General features: G+C 38.6%; 2 protein-coding genes, 2 long non-coding RNA genes and 14 other non-coding genes across 19 annotated transcripts in view; 17 read left to right on the top strand and 1 right to left on the bottom strand.

Moving 5' to 3' along the window:
* sb:cb1058 (uncharacterized protein LOC394209 homolog) overlaps positions 1–17,788 on the top strand; it is a 39,331-nt gene that overhangs the window by 8,819 nt on the left and 12,724 nt on the right. The window lies entirely within an intron of this gene.
* On the top strand, positions 167–4,434 carry LOC134005734 (uncharacterized). 2 transcript variants are annotated; one of them, XR_009927888.1, is made up of 14 exons: positions 189–199; positions 768–803; positions 1,037–1,070; positions 1,429–1,478; positions 1,665–1,724; positions 1,909–1,963; positions 2,198–2,250; positions 2,449–2,497; positions 2,700–2,758; positions 3,203–3,262; positions 3,520–3,564; positions 3,825–3,869; positions 4,072–4,120; positions 4,293–4,434. It is a non-coding gene; the product is annotated as an uncharacterized LOC134005734 (long non-coding RNA). The 2 variants fall into 2 exon arrangements; XR_009927887.1 differs by lacking the exon at positions 3,825–3,869 and having other exon boundaries at positions 167–199.
* On the top strand, positions 2,301–2,365 carry LOC134006363 (small nucleolar RNA SNORD29). The gene has a single exon (XR_009927935.1). It is a non-coding gene; the product is annotated as a small nucleolar RNA SNORD29 (small nucleolar RNA).
* Positions 2,555–2,624, top strand: LOC134006366 (small nucleolar RNA SNORD30). The gene has a single exon (XR_009927938.1). It is a non-coding gene; the product is annotated as a small nucleolar RNA SNORD30 (small nucleolar RNA).
* On the top strand, positions 2,823–2,947 carry LOC134006376 (small nucleolar RNA SNORD22). The gene has a single exon (XR_009927948.1). It is a non-coding gene; the product is annotated as a small nucleolar RNA SNORD22 (small nucleolar RNA).
* LOC134006371 (small nucleolar RNA SNORD31) lies at positions 3,322–3,396 on the top strand. Its single transcript, XR_009927943.1, has one exon. It is a non-coding gene; the product is annotated as a small nucleolar RNA SNORD31 (small nucleolar RNA).
* Positions 3,627–3,701, top strand: LOC134006370 (small nucleolar RNA SNORD31). Its single transcript, XR_009927942.1, has one exon. It is a non-coding gene; the product is annotated as a small nucleolar RNA SNORD31 (small nucleolar RNA).
* LOC134006369 (small nucleolar RNA SNORD31) lies at positions 3,932–4,006 on the top strand. The gene has a single exon (XR_009927941.1). It is a non-coding gene; the product is annotated as a small nucleolar RNA SNORD31 (small nucleolar RNA).
* Positions 4,152–4,226, top strand: LOC134006373 (small nucleolar RNA SNORD31). Its single transcript, XR_009927945.1, has one exon. It is a non-coding gene; the product is annotated as a small nucleolar RNA SNORD31 (small nucleolar RNA).
* LOC134005733 (uncharacterized) lies at positions 6,132–11,169 on the top strand. Its single transcript, XR_009927886.1, has 16 exons — positions 6,132–6,165; positions 6,736–6,771; positions 7,162–7,197; positions 7,436–7,469; positions 7,914–7,963; positions 8,150–8,206; positions 8,390–8,444; positions 8,681–8,733; positions 8,932–8,980; positions 9,255–9,302; positions 9,499–9,557; positions 9,942–9,981; positions 10,215–10,259; positions 10,587–10,628; positions 10,811–10,859; positions 11,035–11,169. It is a non-coding gene; the product is annotated as an uncharacterized LOC134005733 (long non-coding RNA).
* LOC134006362 (small nucleolar RNA SNORD29) lies at positions 8,784–8,848 on the top strand. The gene has a single exon (XR_009927934.1). It is a non-coding gene; the product is annotated as a small nucleolar RNA SNORD29 (small nucleolar RNA).
* On the top strand, positions 9,038–9,107 carry LOC134006365 (small nucleolar RNA SNORD30). The gene has a single exon (XR_009927937.1). It is a non-coding gene; the product is annotated as a small nucleolar RNA SNORD30 (small nucleolar RNA).
* On the top strand, positions 9,354–9,423 carry LOC134006364 (small nucleolar RNA SNORD30). The gene has a single exon (XR_009927936.1). It is a non-coding gene; the product is annotated as a small nucleolar RNA SNORD30 (small nucleolar RNA).
* LOC134006375 (small nucleolar RNA SNORD22) lies at positions 9,622–9,746 on the top strand. Its single transcript, XR_009927947.1, has one exon. It is a non-coding gene; the product is annotated as a small nucleolar RNA SNORD22 (small nucleolar RNA).
* On the top strand, positions 10,023–10,096 carry LOC134006368 (small nucleolar RNA SNORD31). Its single transcript, XR_009927940.1, has one exon. It is a non-coding gene; the product is annotated as a small nucleolar RNA SNORD31 (small nucleolar RNA).
* On the top strand, positions 10,671–10,745 carry LOC134006374 (small nucleolar RNA SNORD31). Its single transcript, XR_009927946.1, has one exon. It is a non-coding gene; the product is annotated as a small nucleolar RNA SNORD31 (small nucleolar RNA).
* LOC134006372 (small nucleolar RNA SNORD31) lies at positions 10,891–10,965 on the top strand. Its single transcript, XR_009927944.1, has one exon. It is a non-coding gene; the product is annotated as a small nucleolar RNA SNORD31 (small nucleolar RNA).
* Positions 11,172–15,269, bottom strand: arl2 (ADP-ribosylation factor-like 2). The gene is made up of 5 exons (XM_062444723.1): positions 15,072–15,269; positions 14,587–14,697; positions 12,555–12,717; positions 12,049–12,129; positions 11,172–11,915 (listed from the first exon to the last, which is right to left on the bottom strand). Exons 1-5 carry the CDS (start codon positions 15,134–15,136, stop codon positions 11,781–11,783), a joined length of 555 nt encoding a protein of 184 aa, XP_062300707.1. The 5' UTR covers positions 15,137–15,269; the 3' UTR covers positions 11,172–11,780.

Below are 17,788 nucleotides of genomic sequence, written 5' to 3'. Positions count from 1 at the left end.
GTGCCTTTATCTTACATGATATTTGTTTTTCTAGGAGAGCGAAGAGGCAGAGTACAGCGGGTCATGACTTAGCTATCCTAGGAAAAGTAAAGTGACTCACCAGAGGAAGGTTTGCGGGGCTGGGAGGAGTCTTGCAGGCGGCACATAAAGAGCAGACGCACCCGCTTCCCCTTCCACTTCCTGCTCACATCTGGTCGAGGTAAGAGTGTGCCCACGTTTTAGCTAACACATATTTAGGTGCAGATTTTTTCTTTACATTATATAAAGTAAATAACCTGAAAGCTGTTTCTTTTAAAATGCAGCATACTACACTGCAGTAGAGATTGTTTCAACCGGTTTATTTGGTCGAGTGGCCTTTTGGCAAAAAACTCAGTAGCAACACCGGTCAGGATTAACTTAAATCCATAACCATCCTGCAGTAATATTGAGTAATTTAATCAGATTGACTTTAAATACATGAACAACAACATGTTCTCTAAATGCTGGATGTATTATTTATTACAAAAAACAGGCCCAACACGATTTTAAGAAGCAGTTTGTTGAAATTGCTGCTTGTCCTTTTTGGCGGGGCTGCTAGCAGTGTCTCTCAATGATGAAACTTACACAGACCTGTACTGAATGACTGTGATTGCACTATTTTTATTCTGATGTGAGACGCTTATAAAATGTGTGTGTGTGAGCACCTCATGCCGTCCTGAGCACGCTGCATGGAAGTCATGTTAGCAGCTGCAGCAGCTAAAGTATCTCTGCTCACTTTTGTCTTCCAGATACTGAAGAAACTTCCAGATCATCCTGCTGCAGAGGTAATTATTCATTCATACTGTTACACTTGGCAGCATTGGTGCTAAAATGAAATAAAACTGACATGATTAGATAGCCTGACATGAAGTCTGATGCTACAGTGATGTTGTTTTTGAACTCTCTCACTGAATCTTTTTGAGGAAAATAACTCAAATACTGAGTAGCATGAAGCTGCATATAAAAGTGTTCATGTATATATCTGCTTTCTAACCCATGAAATGTTTATTTTGTTCAGGTGTCAGTGGAGCAAGGTGAAACTCAACATGAAGGTAATTATTTTATTTTTTTAAGTCTTGTTCATCTCAGGCAATATCATTGTTCAGTAACTTGTCTAACTAGCTTTTAAATAAAGTATGATTTTTATTTTAACTGCTCATCAGTAGAGAATCATAGTGCTACATCATTACTACACTAGCTTTGGGTCTATGCGCTCAGTGCTTCAGTGATGAATCTCTGAACTCTCTCTTACTGAATCAGCCTTTGAAGGAAAAACGTCTTTACCAGATTCTGAGTGGCATACTTGGGTGCCAATGAATCTTGGAAATTGATGTTAAGAAGTAGTCTTTAGACTGCTCTGACCTTAAATGTTTCTATGGAGACCTGATGTTTTATTCTTTTCCTCAACAGATGAACAGCACTGGTCCAGAGAGTTTAAGGCTCAGGCTCAGCCTTGAAAGGTGAGTTACAACAAAAAAAAATCTCCTGTGCAACTTGAACAAGGGTCAAAACTGATGAGCTTTTAAAATAGACAAGCATATGCCTGATTCAAGTGATGCTAGCCTTTTTAATCTGATCAGCCCTTTTAAGACACTGAAGCTCTGGTAAGTTTGTGTTTTTGACTAACCACTGATCATCTTTTGTAGGTCCATCTGCACAATCTGCTCACTGAACTCAAGACCAAACCAGCTGAAGCATGCACTGAGGTATGAAGTGTTATTTTTTTTATTCATATTGTGTACAGGGCATAAAAATGATGATTACCTTTTAATGACAAGCATATGCCTGAATATAGTGATGTCAACCTTCAATCTGATTGCCCTTCAGTGCAACTTGTACAAGATGTTTCTCTTTAGTTCTGTAATTGACTCATTTGTGTTTCTCTGGTAGGTGGGAGTTTGATTAGAGGTTTGAGGATGGATACCACACTTCAATGTCTCAACAAGTAAGTTTTACTTTAAGATTGTTTTTGTGAGAAATACCTTTCCTACCAGGCAGATAAAACCTCAGTTTTGGACATTTCTGACAGTTTGAAAGGATGACATGGGTTAACACCCATCAAACAGCTGGACGACTAATGTCACATGGCAGTTTGTCACCAAAGCCCTGATCAAACCTTTAGGTCTCAAACATGCTGCAAAAAGTTGTGTTCTTTCTATTAAGTTATATTTCTTTGCAGGATCTCTTCAGTGGATCATTGAAGATGAACACATCATTGGTTGGAGTATGATGGTAAGCTTTTATATCAACACGAGATTACACGACCTCCACCAGTAATGCAGTTCCAATGATGATGATACTTAGCTCACTTTGAACCAATGTGAAACGACATGAACTTCTGAGAAACTGCATTTATTCACAGCTTCTGTATCAGTTTAACTCTAAACTAGCTTTGAATTTGTATTGATTGAACTCAACTTCTGTCAACAGATGGTGCAGTGACTCCTTCAGCAGCATCACTGAGCTCTTCTAGCTGGAGGTAAGTTATCACATGATTGTGGAAAAGTGTTACCACTAGCTCAAACTCTGACCTGCTGAAAATGATGAGATATATTTGGAATCTCGTTCGTCTGAACTACTGTTGAGAAATTTCATATCTGACATCAGTAAATGTCGACAGTGAACTAGTATGAAACGCTGCCATTTTGTGCTCATACCTGACAGCTTGTTGTCCGTTACAGGTATCTGTCTGTGGACGTTTAGGAAGATGCTGTGATTTCTGCATGGAGTGTCTGCTCAGGTGAGTGAGCTTGTCTGCTACACAGTAACATGGAGTCCAAATCACAGCACAAGCATGACGGTTTCCTTTGTGATGACACCCGCACACGTCTTACGCCTTTTCAATGCCAGAACCTGAAAAGGTGGACCCACTGGTGTTGCCTTGGCAACAAGGGGAAAACCTGTTGGGGTTACCAACAGTCTGAATGGAAACAAGCTAACATGGGTGTGAGAACTGACTTAGGATGTAGTTAATAAAAAAACTGACATGTGGCTGATTAGACATTACAGCTAGTATCAGATGTGTATGTTACAGTATACAAAGCTCCACTGCTGGAATTGAACTGCAGACATTGTAGTGATTGTGCAATGTGTCTTAACCAGTAGACCAACAGTGTGCACCATACTTAGGTTCTTCTAGGTTGACCTATATTGTATCCGTTCATAACGAGATGTGTTCTTACAGGTCTGGCAACATGAAGTCTTCACATACTCTTGGTCTTGGCTCACTATGAGACACAAATTGGTACGTTACATTTTTTTCCCCCTCTTTTATATGTTGAATATTCTAGTGTCCAGTCTTAAAGCAGAAGTGATGAGTTTCTTTTTACCGCCCCAGTCTGAAGATTCATGACTGATTGGTACCCCTCTGATCATGAGATATTATGTTACAGAATGATTTAATTGAATGTAATGAGTGATAATTAGTCACTGGGCCATAGTGTTAGTATCAGAAGTGTAAAGGATTGCTCACTAACTTGAACAACTTGTCTGCACCATTAGGATCAAGCTGCCTGTCAACTATCCATGTGAAGCAAGATGATGGAGGTATGTTTTAAACTCAATCCCCACGGTCACATTAACACTGTCATGTTTCTCAGCCTTTCTTAAGCAGAAGTGATGAGTTTCTTTTTACCGCCCCAGTCTGAAAATTCATGACTGATTGGTACCCCTCTGATCATGAGATATTATGTTACAGAATGGTTTAATTGAATGTAATGAGTGATAATTAGTCACTGGGCCATAGTGTTAGTATCAGAAATGTAAAGGATTGCTCACTAACTTGAACAACTTGTCTGCACCATTAGGATCAAGCTGCCTGTCAACTATCCATGTGAAGCAAGATGATGGAGGTATGTTTTAAACTCAATCCCCACGGTCACATTAACACTGTCATGTTTCTCAGCCTTTCTTAAGCAGAAGTGATGAGTTTCTTTTTACCGCCCCAGTCTGAAAATTCATGACTGATTGGTACCCCTCTGATCATGAGATTGAAATCCTTAGTGTCTTCATCATATTAGTCACACATTTTAAAAGTGAATTCTTGTGTTTCAGGTGTCGACAAACCAACTGGATCTGTTGCCTGCTGCTTTGTGGCATTGTGGTAAGAGCTTTAACTTGAATTTTTAAAGTTGATGTAGAAATGATGAGTTTCTTTTTACCGCCCCAGTCTGAAGATTCATGACTGATTGGTACCCCTCTGATCATAACTGTAGTTCTAACAAAGTTCAGCTGTTTGTCACTGTTATTTCTAAGATGATTTTTCTCCTTTGCAGATGCTGGACACATCTGAGTGACAACATGGAAGCATCAACCATCTTATGCTGCAAATACTGACGGCTACAGTTAAAATTCTGCTGTAGCTCAATACAGACTTTAGAAAACATGTAAAGAATATTAAACATGTCATAAATAATGTTTCTGTTACTCGGATATATTTTGTATTTAATACTTTCCTGATTGACCTGAGTGGACAGTTTTGATGGTGCAAATTTCAAATAAACTAAAACACAAGCTTGTGTAGCTTAATTTTGCAGTGTCTTCACATGTTCCACACAAACATTCACGACACATGTAACACCAGGGAATTACAAAATGTGCTCATAAGTCAGACAAAACTACAGTCTTAAGTGAAATCAGCTGTTTCATGAGTTAGGTAGATTTAGGGAAGATAGTATTTTCTACAAGTACACAAAAGAATCATTTTCATCCACAGCCACAAATGTAAGCTTTGATAGGGGGATCTAAAGACAACCAACTAGATCGATATGGGTGTCATGACAGTGCTAAAATATAATCGCACTGGTGGCTGACTGCGGTATAGGTCATACATCCCACCCTGTTTAATGTTGGCAGATGTGATGCATACTTAAATTTAAACAAACTTTCCTAAAGGTGCATTCTTTCATTTATGATAGGTAGGTGGGCTCAGTGGAAGAGGGCATACTCATGTCAACACTGGTCCTTCAAGTTATCATAGACCAACCTGAGATGGAAACATTGAACACAGCTTAGGTCATGACATTACTGCTACAATATTGGATAAAATGTAGTGTAATTTGACTGAGTGTGTTAGAATATGCATACACATGCTCTTGATGTCATTGATAACTTCAGGAGGTATTTACATTTATTAGGAAAAATAAACATTCACAAGTAATCAGATCTGATATACCATACTATTAATGTCGGGGCTCGTCTGAAGTGTTCAGTCACCGCATTGCATACGTAGTGATGTACAAATAAACTTCATTCAGCTTTGTTTTAATTGCACAAATTTCCACTTTTTTAATGTGAATCCTTCCCTCATATATACCATTAGAATCAAGTGTTAACATAAAGTAAAGGATGTGCAGCCATTTGTGACTCGAGTGATCACAGAAACATACAGCGCAATAGAGCTTTTTAAAAAAATCAATGGTGGAAATGAAGAGCAGAGAGAAAGGGCTTGTGTAGGAGGTAGGAAAGCATTAAGTGATAAGTGCAAGCTTTGTCGAGAAGGAAAGCAGTAGGAACAAGGGAGTGATTTGGGGAATACCAGTTGAGATCACTATGGATGAAGTAAAGGCAAATCTAAAAGGTGATGGATGCATAAAGATTATAAGTCTTCAAGGAAGGGATGAGGAAGGACAGTGAAAGTGTATTGTTGGAATTTGAGGAAGCTAAAGCAGTAATATGGAGCAATATCATGACTGCCTGGTAAAAGGATTAATATGAAGGAAACAAAGGATGTCATCTATATAAAATAGAGCAAAAAGCTGGAGGAATGCAAACAAACTCCAGACAGCAAACAGTCATATCGAGGCTGAGGTTACGACACACGGGGGGATATTCAAACAATGCATTTAACAGGTAAACATCCACCAGTACTGTGTATATGTGGCTTAGAAGAAGAAGCAGCTGAATATATAATCAGAAGTACAAAAAACACACAGAGACAAGTTAAAGAAGCAGCTAAAGAAATGTAGGGTGGGTGGGAGTATGGAATATTAAGAATTTCTTTAGCATTGGCATGGCATAGTAAAAAGCACAAGTAGGTGGCGCTAAAGCCGCTGAGTTGCCACCCACCAACAAAAGAAGAAGAGGAAGAGAAGTAGTTCCTCTCTGGCTCCTCTGCTCTCTTCCACTTCCTGCTCGCGTCTCGTCGAGGTAAGATGATACACACGTTTTTGCCAACACTCGTTTAGGTGCAAACTTTTTCTTTATATTATAAAAAGGAAAGAGCTTGAAAGCGGTTTCTTTAAAAATGCAGCATACTACACTGCAGTAGAGATTGTTTCAACCTGTTTATTGGGTCGAGTGGCGTTTTGACTAATAACTCAGTAGCAACACCGGTCAGGATTAGCTTAAATCCATAACCATCCTGCAGTAATATTGAGTAATTTAATCAGATTGACTTTAAATACATGAACAACAACATGTTCTCTAAATGCTGGATGTATTATTTATTAGAAAAAACAGGCCCAACGTGATTTTAAGAAGCAGTTTGTTGAAATGGCTGCTTCTCCTTTTTTGGCAGGGCTGCTAGCAGTGTCTCTCAATGATGAAACTTACACAGACCTGTACTGAATGACTGTGATTGCACTATTTTTATTCTGATGTGAGACGCTTTTAAAATATCAGTGTGTGTGAGCACCTCGTGCCGTCCTGAGCACGCTGCATGGAAGTCATGTTAGCAGCTGCAGCAGCTAAAGTATCTCTGCTCACTCTGTCTTCCAGATACTGAAGAAACTTCCAGATCATCCTGCTGCAGAGGTAATTATTCATTCATACTGTTACACTGGGCAGCATTGGTGCTAAAATGAAATAAAACTGACATGATCAAATAGTGTGACATGAAGTCTGTCATGTTCTCTAAATGCTGGATGTATTATTTATTAGAAATAACAGGCCCAACATGACTTTAAGAAGCAGTTTGTTGAAATGGCTGCTTCTCCTTTTTGGCGGGGCTGCTAGCAGTGTCTCTCAATGATGAAACTTACACAGACCTGTACTGAATGACTGTGATTGCACTATTTTTATTCTGATGTGAGATGCTTTTAAAATGTGTGTGTGTGAGCACCTCATGCCGTCCTGAGCACGCTGCATGGAAGTCATGTTAGCAGCTGCAGCAGCTAAAGTATCTCTGCTCACTTTGTCTTCCAGATACTGAAGAAACTTCCAGATCATCCTGCTGCAGAGGTAATTACTCACTCATACTGTTACACTTGGCAGCATTGGTGCTAAAATGAAATAAAACTGACATGATTAGATAGCCTGACATGAAGTTTGATGCTACAGTGATGTTGTTTTTGAACTCTCTCACTGAATCTTTTTGAGGAAAATTACTCAAATACTGAGTAGCATAAAGCTGTGCATGTAAAAGTGTTCATGTATAAATCTGCTTTTTAACACATGAAATGTCTATTTTATTGTTCAGGTGTCAGTGGAGCAAGGTGAAACTCAACATGAAGGTAATTTAAAAAATATTGCCCTAATATACATTGATCTCAAGCAATATCATTGTTGATCAGTAACTTTTCTGACCAGCTTTAATTAATGTTTAATTTGTACAGCTCTTTTCATGGGTAGTGAATCTCAGTGTGCTACAGAACTAAAATATAATGATGATAATTAAAAGAGTAAAGCTGGAAAAATCCTTCCTGAATAAAGGGTTTTTTGTGGGTGGTGGTTTTACTTTTTTTAAGAGTCTGGGGTCTAGGCGCTCAGTGCTTCAGTGATGAGTCTCTGAATTCTTACTGAATCAGCCTTTGAAGAAACTTCTTTACCAGATTCTGAGTGGCAAACATGAGCGCCAATGAGTTGTGGAAACTAGTGTTAACAAGAAGTCTTTAGACTGCTATGGCTTAAGAAAATGTTTCCATGGAAACCTGAATTTTTATTCTTTTCCTCAACAGATGAACAGCACTGGTCCAGGGAGTTTAAGGCTCAGGCTCAGCCTTGAAAGGTGAGTTACAACAAAAAAAAAATCTCCTGTGCAACTTGAACACGGGTCAAAACTGATGAGCTTTTAAAATAGACAAGCATATGCCTGATTCAAGTGATGCTAGCCTTTTTAATCTGAACAGCCCTTTAAGACACTGAAGCTCAGTGTAAAGTTTGTTTTTGACTAACCACTGATCATCTTTTGTAGGTCCATCTGCACAATCTGCTCACTGAACTCACCAAACCAGCTGAAACATGCTCTGAGGTATGAAAGTTTTCTTTAATGACCATAGTGTGTACAGGGCATAAAAATGATGATTACCTTTTAATGACAAGCATATGCCTGAATATAGTGATGTCAACCTTTAATCTGATTGCCCTTCAGTGCAACTTGTACAAGATGTTTCTCTTTAGTTCTGTAATTGACTCATTTGTGTTTCTCTGGTAGGTGGGAGTTTGATTAGAGGTTTGAGGATGGATGCCACACTTCAATGTCTCAACAAGTAAGTTTTACTTTAAGATTGTTTTTGTGAGAAATACCTTTCCTACCAGGCAGATAAAACCTCAGTTTTGGACATTTCTGACAGTTTGAAAGGATGACATGGGTTAACACCCATCAAACAGCTGGACGACTAATGTCACATGGCAATTTGTCACCAAAGCCCTGATCAAACATTTAGGTCTGAAACATGCTGCAAGAAGTTATTTGTTCTTTCTATTAAGTTTTATTTCTTTGCAGGATCTCTTCAGTGGATCATTGAAGATGAACACAGCATTGGTTGGAGTATGATGGTAAGCTTTTATATCAACACGAGATTACACGACCTCCACCATTAATGCAGTTCCAATGATGATGATACTTAGCTCACTTTGAACCAATGTGAAACGACATGAACTTCTGAGAAACTGCATTTATTCACAGCTTCTGTATCAGTTTAACTCTAAACTAGCTTTGAGTTTGTATTGACTGAACTCAACTTCTGTCAACAGATGGTGCAGTGACTCCTTCAGCAGCATCACTGAGCTCTTCTAGCTGGAGGTAAGATATCACATGATTGTGGAAAAGTGTTACCACTAGCTCAAACTCTGACCTGCTGAAAATGATGAGATATATTTGGAATCTCGTTCGTCTGAACTACTGTTGAGAAATTTCATATCTGACATCAGTAAAGGCTGACGGTGAACTAGTGTGATATGCTGCCATTTTGTGCTCAGACCTGACAGCTTGTTGTCCGTTACAGGTATCTGTCTGGCCATTTAGGAAGATGCTGTGATCATAATTTGTATTGATTGAACTCATCTTCTGTCAACAGATGGTGCAGTGACTCCTTCAGCAGCATCACGAGCTGTTCTAGCTGGAGGTAAGATGTCACATGATTGTGGAAAGGTGTTAGCTCAAACTCTGACCTGCTGAAAATGATGAGATATATTTGGAATCTCGTTCGTCTGAACTACTGTTGAGAAATTTCATATCTGACATCAGTAAATGTCGACAGTGAACTAGTATGAAACGCTGCCATTTTGTGCTCATACCTGACAGCTTGTTGTCCGTTACAGGTATCTGTCTGTGGACGTTTAGGAAGATGCTGTGATTTCTGCATGGAGTGTCTGCTCAGGTGAGTGAGCTTGTCTGCTACACAGTAACATGGAGTCCAAATCACAGCACAAGCATGACGGTTTCCTTTGTGATGACACCCGCACACGTCTTACGCCTTTTCAATGCCAGAACCTGAAAAGGTGGACCCACTGGTGTTGCCTTGGCAACAAGGGGAAAACCTGTTGGGGTTACCAACAGTCTGAATGGAAACAAGCTAACATGGGTGTGAGAACTGACTTAGGATGTAGTTAATAAAAAAACTGACATGTGGCTGATTAGACATTACAGCTAGTATCAGCTTTGTATGATGGGTACAAAATGAATCTGATCACATTCCTAAACAGTTATTCTATGTACCAGCAGGCAGGTATAAAGTGTTGATGTTTTGCTCTTGTTCTTTTAGGTTGCCATCAAATTTTAGGTCCTCTGGATTTTGAGTTGAGGTAAGCATCTGTCAGTGCTGTCATGTTTATCAGCCTTTATGAGCAGAAGTGATGAGTTTCTTTTTACCGCCCCAGTCTGAAGATTCATGACTGATTGGTATCCTCTGATCATGAAATGTTACAGAATAGTTTAATTGAATGTAATGGGTGATAAATTAGTCACTGGGGCTCAGTGTTAGTATCAGAAGTGTAAAGGATGCTCACTAACCTGAACAACTTGTCTGCACCATTAGGATCAAGCTGCCTGTCAACTGTCCATGTGAAGCAAGATGATGGAGGTATGTTTTAACCTCCACCACGGTCACATGAACACTGATGAATGTTGAAAGGATGGCCAATCTACAGTCAAATGCTTTCAGCTGGGTACCAAGCTTTCTAGTGTTTACTCAGACTTCTGTTGGCCCAAAAAGACACTGAGAACCCTGGTTTGTCTTTGCCAGGTGTAAGGTGATCTTCAGGTTCCCTCAAAGGAGGTTCTGGTAGATTAGACTGTTTGGTACCAGACAAATGACTGAAAAACAAAATCTGATCAAATTCCTAAAGAGTAATTCTATGTACCAGCAGGCAGGTATAAAGTGTTGATCCTTTTTATCTTGTACTTTCAGGTTGCCATCAGATTTTAGAGGTCCTCTGGATTTTGAGTTGAGGTAAGCATCTATCAGTGCTGTCATGTTTCTCAGCCTTTGTTGAGCAGAAGTGATGAGTTTCTTTTTACCGCCCCAGTCTGAAAATTCATGACTGATTGGTACCCCTCTGACCATGACATTTAAATATTCAGTGTCTTCATCATATTAGTCACACATTTTAAAAGTGAATTCTTGTGTTTCAGGTGTCGTTAAACCAGCTGGATCTGTTGCCTGCTGCTTTGTGGCATTGTGGTAAGAGCTTTAACTTGAATTTTTAAAGTTGATGTAGAAATGATGAGTTTCTTTTTACCGCCCCAGTCTGAAGATTCATGACTGATTGGTACCCCTCTGATCATAACTGTTGTAGTTCTAACAAAGTTCAGCTGTTTGTCACTGTTATTTCTAAGATGATTTTACTCCTTTGCAGATGCTGGACACATCAACCATCTTCTACTACAGCTCAATACAGATACATATATTTTGTATTTAATACTTTCCTGATTGATCCCGAGTTTCCAGTGAACATTATTGATATGGTGCAAATTTCCAATAAAACTATTAAACTCAAGCTTGTGTAGCCTTATATTTCAGTGTCTTCACAGGTTCTACAAACATTCAGGACACACATCAGAACTAAAATGTGCTCATGAGTCAGAAATGCCATGTTATAACTATTGGGTCTTTAGGTTTAAGTGAAATTACTCATTTTATTATATAGGGACAAATTCTGTGTACAACAGGTTATGGCATAGTGTTATTGATTTACACAATTTGGGTATATTTATTAGAAAAAAAACATACACAAATGATCTGATGGACCACAGAATAAAAGGGGGGCTCGTGTGAGAAGTTGTCAATCACATTGCGTTAACAATGTTTGTTCCAATGTATCCTCTTTCACACATACATGCCAGAATCAAGTGGAAACATAAAATAAAGGCTGTGTAGTGATTCTAGTGATCCCACATACAGTGCTGTATGTTGGATTCCAGTGATCACACAGACAGTGCTGTATATGCAGTACTACACACAGCAGGTGAGCGAAACAAAATGCAGACTGCTGTTGAGCTCTAGGTACCTCTGATGCCTGCAGTCTGATCAAAAAGTCATGACAGAGCTCATCAAATAAAGAGATGCTGCTGTTTTGCCTTTTAAACAAAACCGGACGTGTGCTCAGTCAGCAGTGAAGATCCTTGCAGCGATATCGTCCAGTAGCCAGTCCACTCCAGTTAACAAGTTCTCTCCTGTTACTGCACTGCAACCAATGATACACCAGTGATGACTTTTAATCTCATCCAGAGCCAGCGCCTGCAGGAAAACACAGAAGTGATTATTACTGTAAATAATGAACAAATACTCCCAATTTCTTTTTAAAAATCAACTATAATCTGACATGAAGAGTTTGAACCAGAAGTGGTACTAATGTGTGAAACAGACTCACCTCTCGTATCGCCTCTTTTGACAGGGCTCCTGGTAAGTCCTGTTTGTTGGCAAACACCAGCAACGTGGCACCAGCTAACCTCTGCAGGGAGGAAATGATGATACAGCACATTGACAGTCTTTAATTTGACATATTGCAGTATTTACAGGGCACTCTAGCTCTGATTTAAGAAATAATGTAGCTTGAAACGCACATGAACTTCATTTGACAGGTGAATGTGATGCAGCATTTACAGTATGTAAAATATTTTACCATCTGCATGTTTATATGAAACAAAAGGTCTTTAAAAAAAAAAGTTTCTTAACACTTAACCGCACAGCTGAATATAAAAAATAAAGCATTGATTAAATATCATGGATTTCAGCTTTAAACACAGTAAAATACGGGTGCAGATTACGGGTGAAATATAGAACAAAGCCAACATATAGATCTACAATTAACCACTAAACTCTACTTGCTGTATATGTGCCTCCCTACAGCTCCTGTGTGTGCATGTTTCTGTGTACCTCCTCCAGCAGCAGTGCACTGAGCTCCTGCCTGCAGTCCTCCAGTCTGAGTCTGTCTGCGCTGTCCACCACCCACACCAGCCCGTCTGTGCTCTCAAAGTAGTTCCTCCAGTAGGAGCGCAGTGACTTCTGACCCCCCACGTCCCAAATATTGAGTTTGAACCTAGAAAAAAAACGGAGAGAAGACCGAAGAACTGAGGAATGTGAAGTAAGTGAAACCTTATATAGCGATTTTCTTAAAACCACAGTTACTATGTGCTGCTTGGCAAATTTAAGTTAATAACAGAAACAATGACAACAGGAAAGCAGTTATGAATATTCAAATCAAAGACGAGCTAGATTGTTATAAGAGCAATAGTGCTTCATAAATAAGACTTTTCAGTAGTTTGTTGATCTGACCCCCAGAGAGAGAGACTCAGCCTGGACAAAAGAGGCTCAGCACAACCAGGAGCCCCTGTTCTCATGACCTGAGAGACCGAGTGTATCTACACTATGTGGCATCAGCAACTCACTAATATACAGCGGAGGGAATTATGTACCGTCTTGAGAGTAGTTATGAAGGATTTTGAATGAATTCCTTAATATGGATGCCAATTTAACAAAGCCGCCACTGTGGGCTCTTTGTTAGTAAAGGTTCAGCAGGATTGTGAACTAATTATAGACATGCTCCAGATTCTTGGCTTGAACAAGAATACAGTTCAGTCAAAACAAGAGGAGGGAAAAAAAACAATGAGTTATTTGTTTTAGCTGTTGGGAAGATGAGGAGGAGACTGACTGAAAATGACAGGAATGAATGGCTTAACTAGGGCTAAAACTAACAATTATTTTCATTATTATTTAGTTGTTTGGTCCATAAACTATCAAAAAATGATGAAAAATGTTGATCACTGGGACATTAAAACAAACAATCAAAATAGATAATTTGACAGTCAGCAACTAATTGTTTAACTTACTAATTGTTGCAGCTCTATTACACTGTTCCTGTAAGCATACTGAGACCGTTTTTCTTGGTGTTCAAGATAGAGAATTTAATAGTTAGACTACTGAGTTGATAAAACAAGAACTACATTATAGAATGACATTTCTAGTTGGGAAATTGATATGCATTTATATTTATTTTATTGAAGCAGAGATACTGCTCATTAACTATCACGAGCACTGGGGTCCATCATGTAAATGTGTCAGATTTACTCATATAGGCTAATTTTTATCTGCAATCCCTGGCAGGTTGATGCCATAAAAAAGACATACAAGAGCACATGAGCACAGACAAATATTAAAACAATGACATAACCACTACTACGGATTATGACTGCATGTTTAATTGTCCACTATTACTGTTTTATGGATCTGGACTGTTCTAGATATGTGTACTCGATAGGAAAAGACTGACTGTCCAAAGGTGCTTTTGGGTGGCTATGTGGTGTTTACAGTCTCCTCTGGTAGATATATTTTGATTTTGTTTAATGAGTTCATTGAGTAGATGGGAGATCACACCATTAAATCTTTTTATACACTGCAATATCTGCAAATTTTATCATGTTTTCTTGTTAAAGAAATCATATTTAGTTAATTTTTTACAATGATGATATGAATGTGACTTTTTATCCTATGTTATCAAAACTGCTTATTAAGTGTTTCTCCCGATTGTATTGTGGTCCGGCCTGTCTGTGTCCAGCTGGTAGGACAGCAGTTCATGCTTGAGAAAATCAGTGATGTACAACTTTGAAGCTCTGGTAGTTACATTGTTCCTGATGTGTATAACATTTGCCAAATCGAGTTTTGATTGTGTTGACACCTTTCATACAAAAGCTATAAACTCACACACTACTAGTCTAGATCTAGTTCATCCCTATTATATCACAGATTAAACCTTAGTTACCCTAAGTATGACTGGAGAACACGAATACCACAGCTAAAACTGGAAAACAGGGCGGAAAGCAATCTTTGCATGAGATCAAAGTGTGTGTGTGTGTGTTTATAATGTGCAGTATTTTAGGTACTAGCCAGGATATAGAGTAGCACAACGTACCCTCTGTGCTCCAGTGTTTTAATGTTGAAGCCCAGTGTTGGAGAGATGGTGCTGACATCCTCTCCGTTAAACTTCTTCAGGATGGTCGTCTTCCCCGCGTTGTCCAGACCTCTGTAGGAGCCAGGTTAAAGAATAAACACACACACACACACCCTAACTTTAAACACTAACCCAAATGTAAGCCGTTCCCAATTAGGTTCTAACAGGCCATAAGTCTGAATTTCCTCTCCAAAAGTATCCTATGACAGCCTCCATCCAACACACACCAGGCTGCTATTGTCTTGTTAGTAATGATAGCTTAACTGTAGCATGACGCAGCACAAAACGCACCAAAAACACGCCACAAACAACTATTATCTTATGTGTATTCACCAGAAACTGATACAGTTATAATGTTACTTCAGAGTATGCGCTAACTAACACATGAACGCTATTGTGTGTCTTGCTAAGCTAACTTAAACTGTATTACAACATTAGCAGGATACAACATTAGCAGTCTCATCTCCCGCTCCTTCTGCTTCATCTTCTTCAGAATCGTCAGCAAACCCATCGCGACTGTGTCCGGCTCAGCTGCTGTTATTATAACAGATTCGTTGTTTTTTTTTGCTTGTTTATAGCTGTGTATGAAAGATATTCAGCATCCACAACAAGCATGTCGCACCAAGAAGTGAATGTAAACGATAGTCCCGCCTCCCACTCCCACTGATTGGTCTGTCAGGACAAGGGAGCGCTGATTGGTTAAGAGAAACGTTCGAAGCTGGTTCTTTTATTGGCGGAATGCAAACCCAACTTTAAAGGTGCATATACCGCCACCTGCTGTAACAGAGTGTGTAAATTTAAGGCATTAGATAATCTGAAAGTTTGGTCTATTTAAAACGAACCACACAAACAAATAAACAACATTACATACACACACACACACACACACACACACACACACACACACACACACACACACACACACACACACACACACACACACACACACACACACACACACACACACACACACACACACACAAACAATTCCTACCAAAACAACTATTTTCTAATCCTGCCTGCATTATATAACATATCGACCCCCTGCCCTGTATACTATGAATTATAGGCTATTTATTACAATGTATGTTCGACATATGTTTTGTTATATGTTCTACATCTTATAAAGTGTACACTGACACAGATTTGATTGAATTTTCCCCATTACAGGAGTGAAAACCTGCATGCCTGAATCTAACCATATAATAAGCACCTCCCCTCTTTTGTTAGGATTTCCTCCTTTAAACGGTTTAACATGAAATAACTTCTGTATATAATAATGTCTTCTTTTATTGTCTGTCTGTATCCCATTGCCTCTGCCTGCCATTAATTATGGTTACTCTAATGAATGATTTTATCACTTTATTGTCATACAAATGAATTCTTTGCCAATTTATCCACTTGCTCATTTCCTTTAACACCCATATGAGCAGGGACCCCCAAAAAACTGCACCTCTACCCATCGTATTTAACCGTTCGGTAAGTCCTACTTCTTCTGATCGATCAATCTATCAATTTATCAATGAAGCAAGCCAATAAATACATACAGAAATAGAAAATACTGTAAACCTACTATCAGTATTAAAGATGTTAGGAGAATATTAAAAGAATGCTATAATAAAAAAAGATATGAAGTAAAGTTAGATAATCATATAGCTATATATCAATTAAAATATTAGCAAGTAAGTAGTAGTATGTCACTCTAAAATGTTATATTAAAAGTGTAATGTGAATTTCTATCATTAGATTTTCTCTGACTGTTTAACTCAATGATAATAACTCATCTGAAGAGCAGCTGCTGAATCTGAGCTGAATCTGATTGTTTTTATTGGCTGAATTTGCTCTATCCCCTGAGGGCCATGAATGAGAGCAATAATTTCTGAAACATTTTAAGGTGTGGCTAATACCGGATTTGGAGCCCTGTTGCGTCTTTTGTAGGAATGACTAACTTGACTGTCTCGAAAACATACATATTGGCAAGTAAATTTGCACATAGAAGGAATTTGTCTTGGTGTTGTTGTGTATGACAATCAAGAGCAGAAAGTAAGAGAAAAGGTATCTGTACAAAATAAGAAAAAATACAACTATCACAAATGACAAAAGTGATGTAAATATATAAATAGAATGTTACAATAAAGAATAAGTAAAAATCTATGAGAAGTGAACAAGATATTGGGCTCCCCAATTTAGTAATGCCATATTAATCTCGTAACCAAAACATGAGTTACAGACTGCTGTGGGACTTCTGAGTAATCTTCATACAAGTATCAGCTTTCAGAGTCATACTTGACTCAGGAAGTTGACAAGGAATGTTCTCATTTCATTCACATCATTTCTGTACAAGTGCTCCCCAAGACTTAACACCCTGGCTTGAAAGAAGATATTGATCTACAAGAGTAAAAAAAAACAAAACCCTAACTCACAGTCCAACCTTTTGAGCACAAATGTGACATAAACCCATTAACCCTAACCCTAACCCATAAATGCATTATGTATTTATTGTAACTTCAGGCTATGCACTTTACACTGCCCACCAATGTCATCAAGCCAAGTCACAACATAATTCTTTCTTTGTGAATATGTGGGAGGATTTAGCAATGCCCCTTCTTGGTAAAAGAAGTGACATAATTTCCTGCTAAAGAGTGGTAAAAGCTGTTGGCTGCTGTAAGGGGGCTTGGCCGTTTATTTCCTGGCAAGGCGCTTTTTTAGAAATTCCCTGCACGTGAAGGAAGTTACTTCCTAATATGGTAACCTCCCGACCCCCCACCTAAAACACTTCCCGTCCCAAACTACAGCTCTCCTAAATCTCTCCATCATGCTTCCTCCCGGCACTATTGAAAATGTGAGGATGGGATTATTAGCTGACCTATCAGACAATGCAGTAGCGGGTAAACTAATGTAAACTTGAGTTTTATGGCACTTCAGGAAGGCATACAAATAAAGAAAAACACGAAAACAAGCCTGATGTTATAGAGGTTTATTTTGGGGGGTTTAGACTTTGTTAGATTTATAATTGGTCAATAAAAAATCCCATAACATACTTGTCATGAATATTTAGCTGCCTGTTTATTACAAGTTTGTCACAGCATTTATTTCATTTATTATTATTTATAACCGATGTAATAGTAATAGTTAAAAAAAAACTAATGCTTACGTGTAGATA

The sequence above is a fragment of the Scomber scombrus genome, chromosome 23 (assembly GCF_963691925.1).
Source record: "Scomber scombrus chromosome 23, fScoSco1.1, whole genome shotgun sequence".
Classification (NCBI taxonomy): domain Eukaryota; kingdom Metazoa; phylum Chordata; class Actinopteri; order Scombriformes; family Scombridae; genus Scomber; species Scomber scombrus.
Note: the sequence above shows the minus strand (reverse complement) of the source record. Positions and strands in the feature narration are given on the sequence as shown.